This window comes from Zingiber officinale, chromosome 1A (assembly GCF_018446385.1).
Source record: "Zingiber officinale cultivar Zhangliang chromosome 1A, Zo_v1.1, whole genome shotgun sequence".
Lineage (NCBI taxonomy): Eukaryota > Viridiplantae > Streptophyta > Magnoliopsida > Zingiberales > Zingiberaceae > Zingiber > Zingiber officinale.
Genome location: NC_055987.1, coordinates 135,620,823 through 135,638,879, shown reverse-complemented (window position 1 = coordinate 135,638,879; position 18,057 = coordinate 135,620,823). Strand labels below are relative to the sequence as shown.

Below are 18,057 nucleotides of genomic sequence, written 5' to 3'. Positions count from 1 at the left end.
GATTGACCGGACACTTAGCGGGGAGTGCTAGCAGGTCAAGGGAGTGACCGGATGCTAGGCATGATGTACCAACAGGTCAAGGTTGACCGGATGTTGGTGTGGAAGCCTTAGGTTTAGGGCTGAGAAGTTTGGATCGGACTGCAGACCGATCCAATTATACTGCGTTTGCCCTGATCGGTCTGGGAAACTAGACTGTCGGACCATCCTGGGTCTCCAGTCGATTGGAGTTGGCATAGCAACCGTGGACCGACAAGCTCTTTTCATCGGTAAATAACGATTTCCGTGATCCGCGGTCAGAATCGTTCGGACCTCAAGGTCAATCGAGCTCAATTGTCCTCCACTCGGTTCGAGGAAGGGGTCGAGTGAGCACCGAAGTAGGTGATGTACCCCATGAGACCGATCAGGCATCCTCCCGATCGGTCCACGACCGATCGAACTATAGCGAGACCCATCCATGTCTTTTTGTACTCTTTTGAAAGTTTATTCACTAACAACAAAGCATGTCCAGGCTCCTTCTTCTTTTAGAAGTACTCTTACCTGCACTCAAGCTTCTTCTTCCTGCTGAGCTTTGTTGAGCTCGTTGAGTGCTAAAGCTTCGCGTGAAGCTTCTTCCTGTTGCTGGTTTTCTAGCTAGGCTTGGATCCGAGAAGCTGCTGCTTCACCAGGGTTCCTGCTGACTTCAAGAAGGCAAGCAAGTGTTGTTTACATTTCTGTTCTTGTTTTCTTGTTCCTATTTGTACTCCTATTGCTGTTGCAAAGATTGTGGTGAGGTTTCTCCACCCACAAGGAGTATCTATTAGCCGGGTTTCCGGGGACTCATCCACCGACGGATTGGTAGGTTTCGTCCACCTTACGGACACGCCGAGGAGTAGGAGTTCATCTCCGAACCTCGTTATATGGTTCGTCTTTCTTCTCCTGTTTTCTTTCTACTTTGTATTTCCGCTGCGCTAACCTAATCGTAGGAAGAAACGAGAAAGATTGGGGTCGGCTATTCACACCCCCCCTCTCTAGCCGTACGAAGGATCCCAACAAGTGGTATCAGAGCGAGGTCGCTCTTCATCGGATCAACACCCGTGGGAGCAAAGCTAGAGATGGATCTCTATGGAGAAGACATCACCATTCAACCCTTCTACGAGTCTCACGACAACTTCACATATTGGAAGGTAAGGATGATGTATTTTCTTAGAACTAATATGTTAAATTGGTTTTGTGTACAAGAAGGGTTTTCCCCTCCGATGGATGAGGAAGGAAAACCTATCAAGAAGAAGGAGTGGACGAAAGAGCAAATCCGACAATCCGAAATCAATGACGAGGTAACAAAAATTATTGAATTTGCTTTACCTAATAATGTTTTATGCAAGATAGATAGGTACAACAATGCCAAGGAGTTGTGGAACAACTTGGCCAAACTCCATGAGGAGAGCTCCACTTCAAGCCATGAAGAGGAGCCTAGTGAGCCAAGTAGCTCACATCATGGAAGAAGCGAATTGGGAGTTGAGGGCTACTCAACATCCAAGGAAGAAGAGGAGGAGAGTTCTTCTTCAAGTTCGGAGCAAGAAGAAGAAGCTTCTACCTCCGGGAGGGATGAAGAAGAGAGCTCGCATCCACCCTCAACCCTAGGTAACTCAAGCAATTTAAGTTCAATTAAATTACATATTATGTGCTTTGAGTGTAGGGAACGTGGACATTACAAGATTAAATGTCCAAAGAGGGTAAGAAAGACTCCACCGGCGCCAAAGGTTAAGGAAGCCGGAGTCCCGAAACGCAAGGGCAAGGAGCACATCGTGTGCTTCCAATGCAAGCAAAGGGGACACTATAGGAGTCATTGTTCAAGGGGGAGGCAACCTCATAAGGGCAAGAGACCGGGCACATCGATAGGGGGAGCTAAGGCAAACCCTAAGGTATCTTTTATGGCTCATCTGATCGGTCTGGTGACCGATCAGTGACCGATCAGTATGCTACTGATGGTTATCTGATCGGTCTGGTGACCGATCAGATACCGAACAGAAGCTCTCTGTTCGGTTACTGATCGGTCTGGTGACCGATTAGTAAGCGAACAGAGGCGAAAAGAAAGGTCGATCGAGCTCAATTTCCTCCATCTGTTCTAGGAATGTGTCGAGTGAGCACCGAATGAGGGGATGTACCCCATGAGACCGATCAGGCATCCTCCCGATCGGTCCGCGACCGATCGAACTTAGCGAGACCCATACATGTCTTTTTGTACTCTTTTGAAGTTTCTTCACTAACAACAAAGGAGTCCAGGCTCCTTCTTCTTTTAGAAGTATTCTTGCCTGTCACTCAAGTATTTTCTTGCTCGCTTAGTTTGTTGAGCTCGTTGGGTGCTAAAGCTTCGCGTGAAGCTTCTTCCTGTTGCTGGTTTTCTAGCTAGGCTTGGATCCGAGAAGCTGCTGCTTCACCAGGGTTCTTGCTGACTTCAAGAAGGCAAGCAAGTGTTGTTTACATTTCTGTTCTTGTTTTCTTGTTCCTATTTGTACTCCTATTGCTGTTGCAAAGATTGTGGTGAGGTTTCTCCACCCACAAGGAGTATCTATTAGCTGGGTTTCCGAGGACTCATCCACCGACGGATTGGTAGGCTTCGTCCACCTTACGGACACGCCGAGGAGTAGGAGTTCATCTCCGAACCTCGTTATATGGTTTGTCTTTCTTCTCCTGTTTTCTTTCTACTTTGTATTTCCGCTGCGCTAACCTAATCGTAGGAAGAAACGAGAAAGATTGGGGTCGGCTATTCACACCCCCCTCTCTAGCCGTACGAAGGATCCCAACACTTCCATCGGATAGACTCTATCCCCCGAGGATAAAACTTTATCCTTGAGTAACAGCTAAGGAAGGCGCCTTCCAGGCACCTTTGGTATTTTTTATAGAAGACATCTTCCAAGTCTTTGAAGGCGCCTTCACACTGTTCAACAAAAAATGGTTAACTTCCCTTATTAGCCATTTTTCTCTCCGCTTGCTTGGGTGATGCTCCGGCCGTTTGGAATTGAGCTCACCCGAACCCAACTCCGACCTTCTCCTTTAGTAGGCTTCCTCCTCGACTTCTCGTCCCTCGAATGTCGTACACGTCCTTCTTGTCCACCGATGTACTTTTCCGTAGCATCTTGTCCTTCGGATGTACCGAGCCTATCGGCTCCTTTTTCCGTGCCATCCTTCTCACTAACTACGTCTTACACTGGACTTCTTGTGTTTCTAAGCTCCTGCACACTTAGACACAAGGTTCAAATATACATGGTCCAACTTAATTTGGTTGACCACATTAAAACTACCACAGGGTACTTATACAAGGAACCTATAAGCACTACTATTATGTATATATCCAAGAAATATATAATCAATAGTGTTTGACTCTATCTTAATCCTTTTCGGATCAGGAACCAACACTTTGGCAAGACACCCCATATTCACAAGTATTTGTAGGGTGATTGTCTTCTAGTCCACAACTCATACGAGCACTTTTCTATTTTCTTTCAGGGAACCTTATTTAATAGGTAATTATCCGTGAGCACAACTTCCCCCACATTTGCTCTGATAATCCAAAACTCAATAGAAGAGCATTCATCATCTCTTTCAGAGTATGATTCTTTTGCTCAGCAACACCATTTTGTTGAGGAGAATAGGGAATTGTTGTTTTATGTCTGATCCCGTGTTCAACATACAACTCAACCAATGGTGAGACATATTCACAGTCTTGGTCACTCTAAACCACCTTAATTTTCCTATTTAGTTGGTTTTCAACCTCACTTTTATAGAGAATAAATTTTTCTATAGCTTCATTTTTACGTTGGAGAAGATACACATAACCGTACTTTGTGTGATCATCTACAAAATTAATGAAGTACTTATTTCCACCACGTGTCAGTGTCCCTTTCAGTTCATACATGTCAGTATGAATTAGGTCAAGTGGTTCAGTACTTCTTTCAACATGTTGAAAGGATGATCTTGTCATTTTTGCTTCAACATAAATCTCACACTTATGTTCCGAGTCAAGGTGGAATGTAGATATGCTTGCATGCTACTTAATCTACGTAATATATCGTAGTTCACATGTCCTAGTCTACTATGCCACAAACTGGAAGACTCAAGGATATATAGAAGAGCTTTAGACTTTATTTATCTTAGATCGAATGACCCTTCCATTGAGTTTAAAGAGTTCATCATTTACATAGTCTCTTCCTATAAACATTCCATGTTTGGATAACACAACCATGTCTGACTCAAACACAATCCAGAACCCATGTTTGCAAAGAAGCGATCCAAATACGAGATTCTTTTGAATATCTGGAACATATAACACCTTGTTCAGAGTTAATTCCTTGCTAGAGGTCATCTTCAACATCATTTTCCCTTGGCCCTGAATGTTCGAGGTTGCTGAATTTTCCATGAACAACTTGTCCCCACCTTTAACTTCTTCAAAGTTGTGGAGTAGCTCCTTATTGCAGCAAACATATATGGTGGCACTGGTATTGATCGACCATTGTCACAGATTAGAACCTATCAAGTTCACTTCAGAGACCATGACACAGAGGTCCATGTCAGGTTCCTTATTCAGGTTGGCCTCCTGCTTCTTCTTTAGTTTTTTACACTCCAAAGCTTTGTGACCAACTTGATTGCAGTTGTAACATTTTCTAGAGATTTTTTTTTTGAAGTTATCTCCTCTAGGTGTCATCTTAGAAGATTTAGGGTTCTTCCATTTCGAGTTGTAACCGTGCTCGACCACATTGCTTTTACAATAGCTTGATAGAATAGTTTTCTCTCGGAACTCTTGTTGTCTTCCTCAATTCAAATTCAGACAATGAGTTCTTCTATCCTCATATCCTTTCGCTTATGTTTCAGGTCATTTTTGAAGTCCTTCCAACCAAAAGACAACTTCTCAATGATCGCTGCCATCTAAAAGGTTTCACTCAACGTCATGCCTTCTGAATGAATCTCTTGCAAGATTACCTGAAGCTCCTGGACTTGGTTGATCATTAACTTGGAGTCAACCATCTTATAATCTAGGTAACGGCCAACAATGAACTTTTTTGCCTCAGCATCCTCCGATTTGTATTTCTTGTCTAGGGACTCCCATAACTCCTTTATCATTTTCTTCTCATAGTACACAATGTACAACGAGTTGGCAAGATTGTTGATGATGTAGTTTTGACATAGGAACTCAGACTTGTTCCATTTGTTGACTGCCAACAATGAACTTTTTTGCCCCAGCATCCTCCGATTTGTATTTCTTGTCCAGGAACTCCCATAACTCCTTTATCATTTTCTTCTCATAGTACACAATGTACAACGAGTTGGCAAGATTGTTGATGATGTAGTTTTGACATAGGAACTCAGACTTATTCCATTTGTTGACTGCAATGATGGTTTTCACATCATTTACACCCTCAGCAAACTTGGGAGGTTCCTCAGTTAAGATTCGTGCTAGATTCAGCGTGGTCCGGTAGAAGAACATCTTCTGCTGCCATTGCTTGAAGTTCAACCCAGTGAACTTCTCTACTTTTTCCCATGTGTGATTGGTACATTTTCAATCAGAACGGAGGAAGTCGGCACATGTTGAGCCTATTGTATCTCAACATCTTCTGTCGTCATCTCAACATAACGAATTTGTTTTAAGATTGTTGGATCTTTATCCACAATTTGTTGGAGGGACAGTACTTACTTATCTGCCAAGATAGCTGGACCTCACTAATCTCAAGCTGTTGACCTAACTAAGTAGGTCGATCGTCAAATTGCTAAGTCAATGAGCTCTTCGAGTGTCGAGTTGCTAAGTCAGTGAGTTCTTCGAGTGCCGAGTCGAGGACGCTGATGCTGACGGCTCGAGATGGATGTCGAACAAATATGGAGCCTGAGTCCGAGTTGCGTGAGGAGCGTCATCCGAGGAATAAAAATATCAAGTTCTGTAGTAAGATAATCTCCTTAAAATATATTCGTCCTTTCTGACGGTGCTAAGAGGTTATACTTAGACATTTGTTTTTTAAGATAAAATGATAAAATCATGATATAATTTAGTATAGATTGGTATGACAAACTGAGTGTATACTTAAATACTGTCATAAATATTTATCAAGTGAAGGATCGATTAAATAAAAGGAAAATAAAAATAAGGGAATCCCTCTCTTTAACCTTTTTCCTTGCTCTATGTGTCTACTCTTGCTTTCTTATCCCGAAGAATAGCTTTCGTTGCTCGTACAGACTCCGATGTGTTTCTTTACAAGTTGCACCTCCTTTTGAAGGAGCTAGTGCCCAACATGCATGTAAGAGTATGTGTCACATGCACATGCACATGCACATGCACAGGAGCATGTAGCAAGTGAAGCAGCAAGCAACGTGGACGAAGCAAGATCATGCTTGTGACAAGCAAACGTGGATGTTTACAGGTAAGACCCATGATATTGCTCGTGCACGAAGACATGTGGCAAGTGTTACATTGGATATTTGTTCATGCAAGAATACATGTCACTTGCGCAAGTACACAAGTGAATATTGATTTATCCTATCTAAAATTTAAGAAGATGGCGGATTAAAAATGTGACGCTTTTGTTGATTTGATGAAGGTTTATTGTGATATGTAAAACAAGGAATGTTAATATCGGGTGCAGAAGGGATTTTCGATATTAGTCCTCTTACCCTTAATTCAATTTCTGATGATATATAAAATAGTAGAAATTAGAACATAAATATATAGAAATAAAGTTGTACATATTTCTCGGGTAGATGGAAACTCTTTTTTATAATATTAATATAGTGTTAGTGCATGCATGCTAAAGCGTAAGCACGTTTTCTTAGATATCATAAGAAAAGAAAAATAGAAAAGTGTCCCTGACATCATTCCTTAAGTAGTGATGACATCTTTTGACATGACAGCCTAGAAGCTTTTAAAGTATGCTTTACCTGTTAGATATGTCCTGTTGTCAGCGGCATAAATTTCCAAGAGAATATGAAAACATATTTGACGGGACCATGCGCGACCGACCGACCCTTGCTCGGCCAGACTTATCCCGCTCGGTAGCATCATTAGACCTACTGGCTTGTCCCCTTCCTTACTTCATGAATGACCTAACTTATCTCGGTCTGACTGGACGTGGTGTCCGATCGACAAGACTAGTCGCTGCTTATCTTTCTTTGTGGTGGGAGGATAATTTTACCCGACTGGAGAAAGCCTGACTTGCTTGTCTCCTAAGCTGGTACCATCCGTCCTGCTTGGCCGTACCCAATCCGCTCAATAGTACATGGTCCGCTTGACCGATTTGGATACCCCCACTTGATTTTGTCTTCCACGTCAGCTAATCTTTGTAACTTTGACTTATCTTTGGTGGAATCTCTTATTCTTACCGGATCACTAATCGATTCACATGGCACATTGTGCCTCTGACTGCAGTTCATTGTGTGACATTCAAACAAGAACCCTTAGATTGATATAATCCGAACCCTGAAATCATACCTTTTCTGTATAATCAATTATATATATATATATAGACCCCTTATTCTTACCGGATCCTGCTCGGCCGTATCCATTGAGCTTGTTTAATGTACATAATGACTAAGAAGTTTTATATATATATATATATATATATATATATATAGACCCCTTATCCTTACCGGATCCTGCTCGGCCGTATCCATTGAGCTTGTTTCATGTACATAATGACTAAGTCCGTATTAAATTTGTTGATGAGCACATATTGTCTTTGATCTTTCTGGGAAATTGGTATGAAACAGCATATGGATTTATCCGTGAATCGTTTGAATATGTTCCAGAAGTAGGTGGGAACATCAAAGCAGCAAATACTTGGGAAGGCATGCAGACAGAAAAGTGGATAGCGACGACAAGGAAGCAACAACAGATCGTCAGGATAAGGAGGGATATGGCGGAATCTTCTCTACTGTTTATTAGATTTGTTTCCGTCCATGTACTTTCTCAAGGTTTCATAAGAGATAAGATTGTTGATTAATCTGAGTTTGATTAGGTTGGTAAAGTTGGAGTTTTACCAACTGACAATGAGCACGGAGAAAGTTGGGTAACCGTGATCAACAAAACTCCATGATTAATTCCTTGCATGCCAAGCAACATTGCTTCCTCTCTGGAGCAGAACATCAAAATAGGAAACATAGAAGGACAATCATGAATTGCATTTTTACAGGTGCAGAGAAGTGTCGATTACTTCTGTTTCATTAGACTTCGTTGTAGAGGCATGCATGTTATTAGTGTTGGACCGCAAGCCTCTTGTGAATGAGGTCTCGGCCGGTGGCGGGAATTCAGAATAGTTGAAATGGTACTCCATCTGAAGGGATAGGGAACCACATGGAGGCCTAAAATGGAGTATCCTATCACCATGCAAGAACCACTTGCGTTGTCGTGCACCTTCAGCCAGCACTCGTAGGATCTGCCTCTCCTCCCTCATCAGTTTGATTTGCTGCAGCCGCCTGAACCTCTCTTGCAGCAGCGCGATGGAGGAGCAAAGGACGAGATCATCGTGCTTTTGCCTTGACATTGTTCCTGCAAGGACTGATTCAATAGTGGTTTGCGTTGCTGCGCGAGCGACCATGTATTTTTATAGGCAACAAAAGTCTCCTTTCCAAGGAGGCAAGACTTTTGTTGATGTTGGTACTTGGTACAGGTTGAAGGGCCTCTGAACGACTAGGGAACCGAGTTGCGAGGTAAGTCCAAAGGCCAAATGGATTTAGCATTTGGATAGCCTCTTCCAGGGAATAACAGGAGTGATAATTTGGATGCACTTTAGCTTTTGCAATGGCTATTGGTTAGGAACTGCCGCCCGTCGCCACTATCTATATGCTATCGATCTCGTATGCATTTTAAATTTGATTTCCGGAGCGGAATGATTCTTGGCTCTGGTGATGTCTTCTGGAGAAGAGAGAAATAGGCTAGGCTAGGGTAGGCATAGGCTGTATCTTTTCTAAATCGACTCACGACTTTTCGCCCACTTTATTTAATTTGTCTTTGAGCGATTGTAAGGGCATGGCATGCTCTCCATCAGCAGACCTTAATTCCTTGTCGTAGTCAGTACAAAGCTCAAAAGGACAAGTACTTATTTTCTTTCTTAATTATAACTTGTCTTTATTGCATAAGCTTGTCTGATTGCATCCGTTTCTCTTTATCGATCACAATGCTGCAGGGAAGAAGGCTTGGAGTTGAGATTTTGATCATATGTTTCGTGGCTTGAAAATGCTCTTGTTTGTTCTTTCCCTCTTTTCTTATATTTGACTCTGTACTTAGTTAAACATAAAGCCTAGATTAAGTATTCATATTAATTTTTTTATTACTATATTTAAAATTTAAGATAAATGACTCATTTTATTAAATTTAGATAATTACTTTTCACTATACACTATATTAATTATTCTAAAATTTATATCATCCTTAATTTTTTATTATTTTTTTTTCTCTTTCTTCTATTTTTTTATTATTATATTTATGTAATCAATGAAAAGAGAAATTAAAAAGATTGAGTAGAAAAAGAAAAATTAAAAAGAAATTTTATTTCATTTTTAAAATAATAATTTTATTTTTAAATTTAAAAAATTATTAATCAAATCTAAATTTAAAGAATAAATATAATAACTGATGCAAAGATTTTTAATTATCTTATTCAAAATTTAAAAAAAAAAAAATCTCCCTGTCTTAGGCGAGACAAACAAATCTTTCTTAATCCTTTTAATTAAATAAGAAGATTTTAAAAAATCTAATTAAATTAGTTTAAAACATCCAATATTTAATATATCTTTATTTTAACATTTAAAATTAGTTTATCATTTTACGAACAACATCATATTTCATCTGTAAACAATTACTATTCTATATAAAAAAAATTATTTAACAATTACTTATAACAATTACTTATATTATACATTTTCGAGCAATTAAATTTCTTTTATAAAAAAATTTTAAAATATTTTTTAAAATTATTTTTTTGCCCAATTTTCCATCTCCCCCACATAGATCACTGAGCTAATTGATAGCATATGGAGCTCAACTAGCAGATTAGGAAAATTTAATATATCAGAGAAGAAGAATTAGTGCCACATCTTGATAACAAATGCGCCTACCCAGGAGAAACTAACCCTAATCGTCTTTCTCCCATCGCAACGCTGGTCGCACACCAATCCCTCTTCCTGTTCTAAATAATTATACCCTAATTAATCTTCCAAGCAGCATCTAATCACCCGAATGCTCATGAAGTTAACGGATTTATCGACATTCTTTGTGATATCGTCGTCCACCCAAATAGCTCACAATGCTCCGAAATCCCAGAGGTGCAATCCAGTATCGTTTGTCCATGCAACCACGTATCTGTTGCTGGCCACCATGGCCGAAGCGATCCCTATCCGCTGCCGGAATATGTAGAGGTACCGGCCGGTGATGAAATCCCAGACCTGGACTCCTCTGGAGGTGCAAACCAGCGCGTAGCCCCAGTTCATGCACCCTTCTAGGCTAGGCCCCCCTTGCTGGAGCTCTGACCGCCGGAACGCCGTGAACCGGCTCACGTCCGTCAGCGCTGGCGCCTCCCTCACCTCCGCCACGCCCCGCGAGTCAACCACCAACACCCGCCCGTGGCACGCGTCGAAGGAGCCCACCAGCGCGCCGTGACGGTGCTCGCTCTGGTTTAGAATGGTTCCCGTGACGCCGTTGAGATCGAGCACTTCCATGCTAGAGACCGTGCACCCGACGACGACTCCCTGCTCCAGAATCCGCGCACGGCCGACCACTGGCTTCAGCACGTCGGTGAGCATATGCCAGCCGACGACGGCCGCATGATCCATCAGACCCCCTCCGACAAACACGAGCAGTTCCGTGGCCACGTCCCACACGTGCCACGAGTGCCCGGGCGCACCGGCGAAGAGGCCCACCCACCACCGCGCGTTCCCCGTGAAATCCACCATCGTGCCGTCCACCACTAGGTTTCCGGCTAGCGCCCGCCTGGGGGGAGCTCCGGAGGAACCAAGTTCGGCCACGTGGACGTCGCCGTCCTGTGAGGCGAAGGCGAGCCGGTCATCGAGCAGGACGAGTCCGGAGATTGCCTGGGAGAAGCGACCTAGGCGGTCGCGGTGAGGGTCTGCACGAAAGGTGGCAAGGAGACGCCCGGAGGGGACGTCATAGAGGCGGACGGAGCCGTCTAGGAAGCCAGCGGCTAGATGACGGTCGGAGAGGGCGAGGCGACGGCAGGATAGGTCGTCGGAAGGAGGGAGGAGGGACGAATATACGTAGCGGCCGGCACGGAAGTTGGCGGCAGTTCGGTGGAAATGGATGTACTCCTCGCGCCAGGAAGGGAGAGAGCGGCGGTGGCGGAACCAGATGCGGCGGCAGAGGACTTGCCAAAGGAACTCCGATCCGGCGATGGCTCTCCACGTCGGACACACCTGCGATATATTGTCTCATGAATGAATTATTTGGAATATACACTATGAATCTTATCATCCAATGAGATTTATATTTAAATTAATTAAATTATTCTCTATTACATTGACTATAATATAGGGATGAAAATTTTCTCAACCCCGCCAGTATTTTAAAATAAACAACTTGGAAAATTTTAGAAAGGATATCAAACACTAGTGATTGTTTGATTGAACATCGAATGATCATTAAACAAACAAATTATTCATGGATATGTAAATTAAAAGTACCAGACGTGATGCATTCACAAAGTAATTATTATTTAAGGTCAATTTGAGTTCTTACTCATGAACAGTTCACTTAGTAAACTCAAAGCTCACAGGACATATGCTAAGTTTCTTGAATATTATATATCCTTATCAGCATTTTATGGTGTTACTTATGTAACTAACTACACCAGTTGACAAAAGAGTTAATAATTCATCAATAAATATCAATAATTTAAATTTCTGAAAATATTTTAAATCTTATTTTTTTCAAGAAACTAAGTTAGAAACGTTTGTGGCATTTGGAAATAGGTGTGCCATTCAAGTTTTTCCATAGCAATTAATACATTTAATAACTGCCACAGCATTGATCTTAAAAAGTAAGATCATCAGCTGACCAAATCATGCTGATTAGTGATTGTTAGTTATTACTATTAATAACACAACAGTAGCATTTCATTTGCTGATTAGTTAAAGCTTGTTTAAAATTGTGTACACTAAAATTAATCTACTTTGGATTAGTCAATAATAAATAGGGCAATGATAAATAAATGGCAATTTTTAATTCAATAAAACTTAATTGTCTATTTACTAAAACATTTAAGGTGTATCATTATTTTGTGTACCAAAACAAATGAATAGGAAATAAATATAAAGAGGTAAAAGTAAACAAGTTCATAAAGTACATTGCATGGCGAGTAGAGGGTTTCTAACAGATACATATTAAACATAATAGGTCTTTGCTTCAAAAAATTTGCAATTATACTCCCATAAAATAACTTCCAGGCAAATGTAAACTAAAAGTCTTACTTAACTAACTTTGGTTGCTTGTATCGGTCATTGTTAATTGAATTTATAGTGTTTAAATAAATGCAAAGTAGAGAACTTGTATGTATTATTTTTATATTAATCTATATATTATTGAACTTATGATATTGTACTGTATCATTTACTAGTATACTATTGAATTAATTAGTCAATAATCTTTCTTCATGAACAATAAGATTCACCTGAAATGTTATTGCCATGGATGAATAAACTTTTATACGTTAAAATTTATGCTTTAATTTCAACGTCAGTACTTCTATTTAATACTTTGAAAACTTATAATATGAATTTTAATTGATCTGTTATGTAAAACTTTGAGTAACTTTCATGCCTTAGCAGTAGTTACTTTGGTTTTCTTCTTTTATATCTTTTTTTTAATAAACATTTCACCTGAACTTTAATTGACATGGATGAATACATTTATGTACGTTATAATATTATGCTTTAATTTCAATATTAGCACTTCCATTTAATATTTTAGAAGGCCTGCAAAAAGGATCCTAATTGATCTCTTATGTAAATCTTTGAACTTCTTCCATTCCCTAACTTCTTATTTTCAAGTCCTTAAAATAATTTTGGATATACATTTTCAAGTGATCAAACTTTATTAATTCTGTATATTTTACGAGACCAACATATACAAAAATGAAATTTTAAGCAAAAATGAATTTTAAGCAAAAATGAAATGACAAGATGATTTCAAAATCAAGATGTTTGTCTCCAAAATAAAATGTATAGGAATCAAACAAGTATATAATATCTCAAGTGATACAACAATTGCAAAATCAGTTATGAAACATTTGGGGAAAAAGTTTTTGAAATGAAAAGGCATAAAAAGAATACAAAGATGTGAAGCCATTTTAGTGAAAAGAGGAACGTTTTAATGAAAACAAAAAATTAGGCCTTATTTTTCCAAGCCCCTAAAATAAATTTGGATATACATTTACAAGTGATCAGGCTTAATTAATTTTGTACAACATATGAGCTTTTGGTATTAATGTCCAAAATTTTCTTTGTTGTATATTAGAATTTAATCAAGCTTTGTTGAATATTTGATATATATAACTGACTATAAACATTTATGTGTACTTTAATTTATCTGACATTACAAATACATATGTTTATAAATAATGTAAATTTCAACAGTGTTTTTGTTACATGTCATTTTAGTCTAAAATGGTTAGAAGTTGATTAATAAATACACTTTAAAGGTTTAGGTGAGGGAGTTGCTATTAACATATCTCAAGTACTTTGGGCTATGCGGGGCATGGTGTCAAAGTGGTTTAATTCTAAGCATAAGAAAGGTGTTAGGAAGGATCATCAACATAAAGGTATCATTATCATTAAGCTTCATATGCTATTGATTAGGAAATTTACTATGACATCAAACCTTATGAGTTATGCCACATGGAGTGTTTTAGACAAGAAACTTTACAAGTTCATATTATTCAACTATTATTAATTTAGACAAATATTTTAAATTAAGCATTAAATCATACAAGTTATTGATAAATTCTATCAACCAAGTGGGTTTGCAAGTAGAAACTTTATCCAATAAACTTCACTAGTAGCTTACATAATAAAGTATTCCTACTTTACCATTCGTCAAGCTAACATTAATCCATCCCTTATCACATAAACGTCATTTTTTACCAACCACTGCAGACTTTGTCATGCAGATGAAGACTCTTTTTCATGCAAAAAGAGAAGAAAAATAATAATCATAAAAATAAAAAACTTCATATATGTGAATCAGTCTGAATATCAACAACTGCGTTTAATTTCTTTAACGCAAAGTTAGACCTTGGTGAATGTTTGAATAGGAGAATAAAATTGGCCATTTCTTTTATATATATATATATATATATATATATATATATATAAAAAGGGGGAGAGAGAGTGAAAAAAAAATTAAATTAGGCAATGTCTTTGGGATGATATATATGTGATGGATTGGAAATATAATTAGGACTCGGTCAAAATGCATATATAGAGGCACATCTCTCTAGATCTCCGAACAAGCAAAAAGAAAAAGGAAGTCCGACTATAAAGCACATCAGTTACGCATTCAAGGTCGTGGGGCTCTCGCCCTGTACATGCAAGCTTCAGCAAACGAAGCGAAGCTGGCTGGACCTCACTTAACTAACCAAAACACTCGTTGAACCAGCAGATCCTCTGCTTCCACTCCACTCTACTCTATATGGTCCAGAGACGAAGCTCATCTTTCAAGGTCCAGCGTAGCTTGCGATTAAATATGGGGGAGGGGGGAGCATCAACGCAGGCAGCGGCAGTAGCCACTGTAGCAGCAGCTTTTAATATCTTTCCCGTTCGTGCCGCTGGAAAGAGAAGAACCAAGAGAGGCCAAGGACAAAGAAAGGAATGCTCATTAGACATTTTCTTTTATTTTTTTTTTATTTTTTTTTTTTATTTTTTTTTTGCATAAGAAGAATCCACTCGCTACTTGCGTCGATTTGTCACTGTTATAATAGGACCCCGTGAATCCCCCTCTGCAACTCCTTGTCAGAATGCCTCAATAGAACAGAGTTCACCCACCCCTCAAAACACCTCAACTCCACTGCACCCTACTGTCTCTTCTCAACAGGACATGAAATCGAAAGCACATAGGGCGCAGCTTTCAGCCTTGCCTTGGCCACGTTTAAACCCACAGCAAGCCATGACGTACTTGCTGCGGGTCTTGCACTATTGGTGTTCCAGCAACCCTATCTTGATAGCGTGCAGGTCACAGTAAGTTGAAAATCCTAGTCAGTGTACGCGGCTGATTTCATCCTTTGGAGAGACCTGATGTGATGGAATCGCCTAAAAGGTATGTGATGTTTTGCTTCCTAGAGCTCCCGTGGAACATCGTCACGCATGCTGAGCTCCGTCGCGTCGCTACTCCTACCTACACATGCCCTGAGAACGGAAGCCAAACCTAACCACCCACGGATCGCGGAATTCACAGGCCAGAAATGGAGGCTACATCTCATGTAAACGGTACCAAAGGAATGTCCAATCTCAGTCCATTTCTCGTTTGTGATGATCACAATTGTGATCATTGCTTTCCTGATGGGCATTACTGCATCCCATCAACAAAAAAGTAAAATTACTAAACGACAACACGCCACGGAGTTGGATTTCTTGGTGCACTGAGCTTTTGATGGTACTTAGATCAACTAGCTATGGTGTACCGGGCTACAAGACTACTGATTCTCTATTAAACATAATTGACCTCTCTGTAAATGTAGACGTGCTTAAACCCATCACTACAAACAGTAGATGAGGAGGATAAAATGTGATGCGATAACACACTTTCAAGGTTAGATATTAAAGAAGTACTGATCTCAGTAGACAGCAGGATCATAAATTAAGAAGGGCTTAGAGTGGCGGATATGGCTTACCAAGATACAAAAGGATATACCCTGCCTGCACTGTGGAGATGAGAGGATAAAATGGGAATTCTCCTGCTGCAACATATGGTAGTCTCGATCTCAGGAAGGGCGATAGCACGGAGAGATGAGGGAGATCGAGTATGCTGCGCAATGAAACAAGCTATCCCAGTAGTCGGAAGCAGCGCAAGTTTAGTCCGCGAGCCCATGCGAGAAAAAGCGCAACCCGTGCAGATTCTTTCCCCCACATTTTCATTTCCAATGAACGCCATAAAAAATGGCCTACCACTCCAATCCCCCACGTCTTGTTACTTCTTAATCAAATCAACACCAGCAAGCAAATATTAAATCCTCAAATCTACGGGTTGAGGGTGGAAAACAGATTTTTATTTATTTTTATTAATTTGAATTCGATCAAGACGATTATAATAGTCTTAGCGAGGGTCTGAGGGATATCAGTGTCTAGCATACTATGAAGGTGCATGCAGAGCATTAGCCGGACAGTGGCGGGAAAAAAATGGGCAGAAAAAGATGGTCTGTGTTTGTATCTTACTTCCCCTTGGCCCAATAGAAAAGGACTACAACGGAACTGAAAGGGACGCGCGTCTGCTGACGGCGCCCGCGGCAGCGCCTTCGCACTTCACCCTGCCGCTTCTTACTCCCATCAAATCCCATCACAATGCAGTGTGTGCCATCCCCGAGCTCGGTCTATTTTTGTTTTCTTTCCTCAGAGAGCGAGACCAGAACGAGTACATAAAGCAGCGATGGGGATGGGTCAAGGCCGAGTAAAGGCGGGCGCAGAGAGAGAGGGTCAAAAGAACAACAGACTAACAGAGCACCACACGCTACCCATCCAACTCCCCCCTCCACCTGCTTCTACAGCTCAGTCCCCTTCGTCAGAACACCACCACAGAGAGATAAAGAGAGTAGCCAAGAACAATAATAATGAACAAATGGCAGAGGAGAGGAGAGTAGTGGAAGAGGCGATGCAGTCTCGAATCCCATTGTAAATTAAATTCACTGTGAGGGGCAAGCCGAGCAGCGAAAGACCGCCATTGAATGAATCAACAACAATGTGAAGAAAGAGAACACAAAAAAAAAGGAAAGAAGAAATGCAGACGAAAAGTTTGTGAAGAAAGAGAATGGAGGAAAAAAAAAGATATGCAGACGAAAAGTTAAGGCGGGACAACAGCTTGTAGCCATGGGTAGTGGATACCAGAGCTTAGTATCAGCAGGAGCAACTCATCTTTCTACTTCCGCAGCGCAGATAGGGAGGTACTGCTCCCCATAAATACCGACCAAAGAGGAACCACATACACAAACGAAGGAAAGGAAAGGAAAGGAAAGTATCACAAACTAAAAAAATAACTTATGGACGCCTGAACACGAAAGCATTCCGTGGCAAAGAAACCTCTCCATCGTCTCACGACCAGAGCTAGGTCATTCCAATAGAATATTCATTTGGGGTCCATTCTTTCAAAACTATTGTACGCTGACAGTAATAAGTTCAAAACTCCAAACGCTTCAAAAAATAAAAAATAAAAATATATATATCGATAACAAAACATAAACAACGATCGAGTTAGGGAAGAGGTTGGAAACCTGGAACATGGCGACGACGGCAGGCGCCGCAAAGAGTCTGCCGGAGGATCGGGCAGCATCATCGGCGACATGAGCGGCGACGGATTCGACGAAGTGCTCCGGCCAGACCACGTCGGCGGATCGCTGCCGCGACGACGAAGGGTAGTCGGTGCGGCGGCCACCGAGGCGGGATGCGGAGGCACCTTCCTCTCCACCCCCCTTGCCATGGCGCTGCGGTGGCGACCCCGATGACATCGGTGCAAGATCTGCGGATCGAACTTCGAGCTAAAAGCTGACGCGACGAAATTGAAAGGAGAGGGAAGGCGCGAGGAGTCGATGCAACGGGGTGTCGTGGGGTTAGGCAAGCGTCGACCACGCACCTTTTTATAGGGACTCATAGTTATTTATCGGATGGTATTTACCTTCCCGTTTTTTTAAATATGTCCTAGCACGTTATAAAATACTTATCGGTGATATGTCATCTGCATTTGAACTTGGAAGAATAAGTGTATAAGCATGTAACTGTATCTTTTGTAAGCACTTTTTTATCGTACCGAGATGTCGGGAGGGAACGATTTTACTAGGCGCTTCCATTTATAGCCAGCCTCTCCAATTAATCGTTATTATAAAATGT

General features: G+C 40.8%; 1 protein-coding gene across 1 annotated transcript; it reads right to left on the bottom strand.

Moving 5' to 3' along the window:
• Positions 1-10,257: 10,257 nt before the first annotated feature.
• On the bottom strand, positions 10,258-17,678 carry LOC122003521 (transcriptional regulator STERILE APETALA-like). The gene is made up of 2 exons (XM_042558632.1): positions 17,445-17,678; positions 10,258-11,385 (listed from the first exon to the last, which is right to left on the bottom strand). Exons 1-2 carry the CDS (start codon positions 17,676-17,678, stop codon positions 10,258-10,260), a joined length of 1,362 nt encoding a protein of 453 aa, XP_042414566.1.
• Positions 17,679-18,057: the final 379 nt, after the last annotated feature.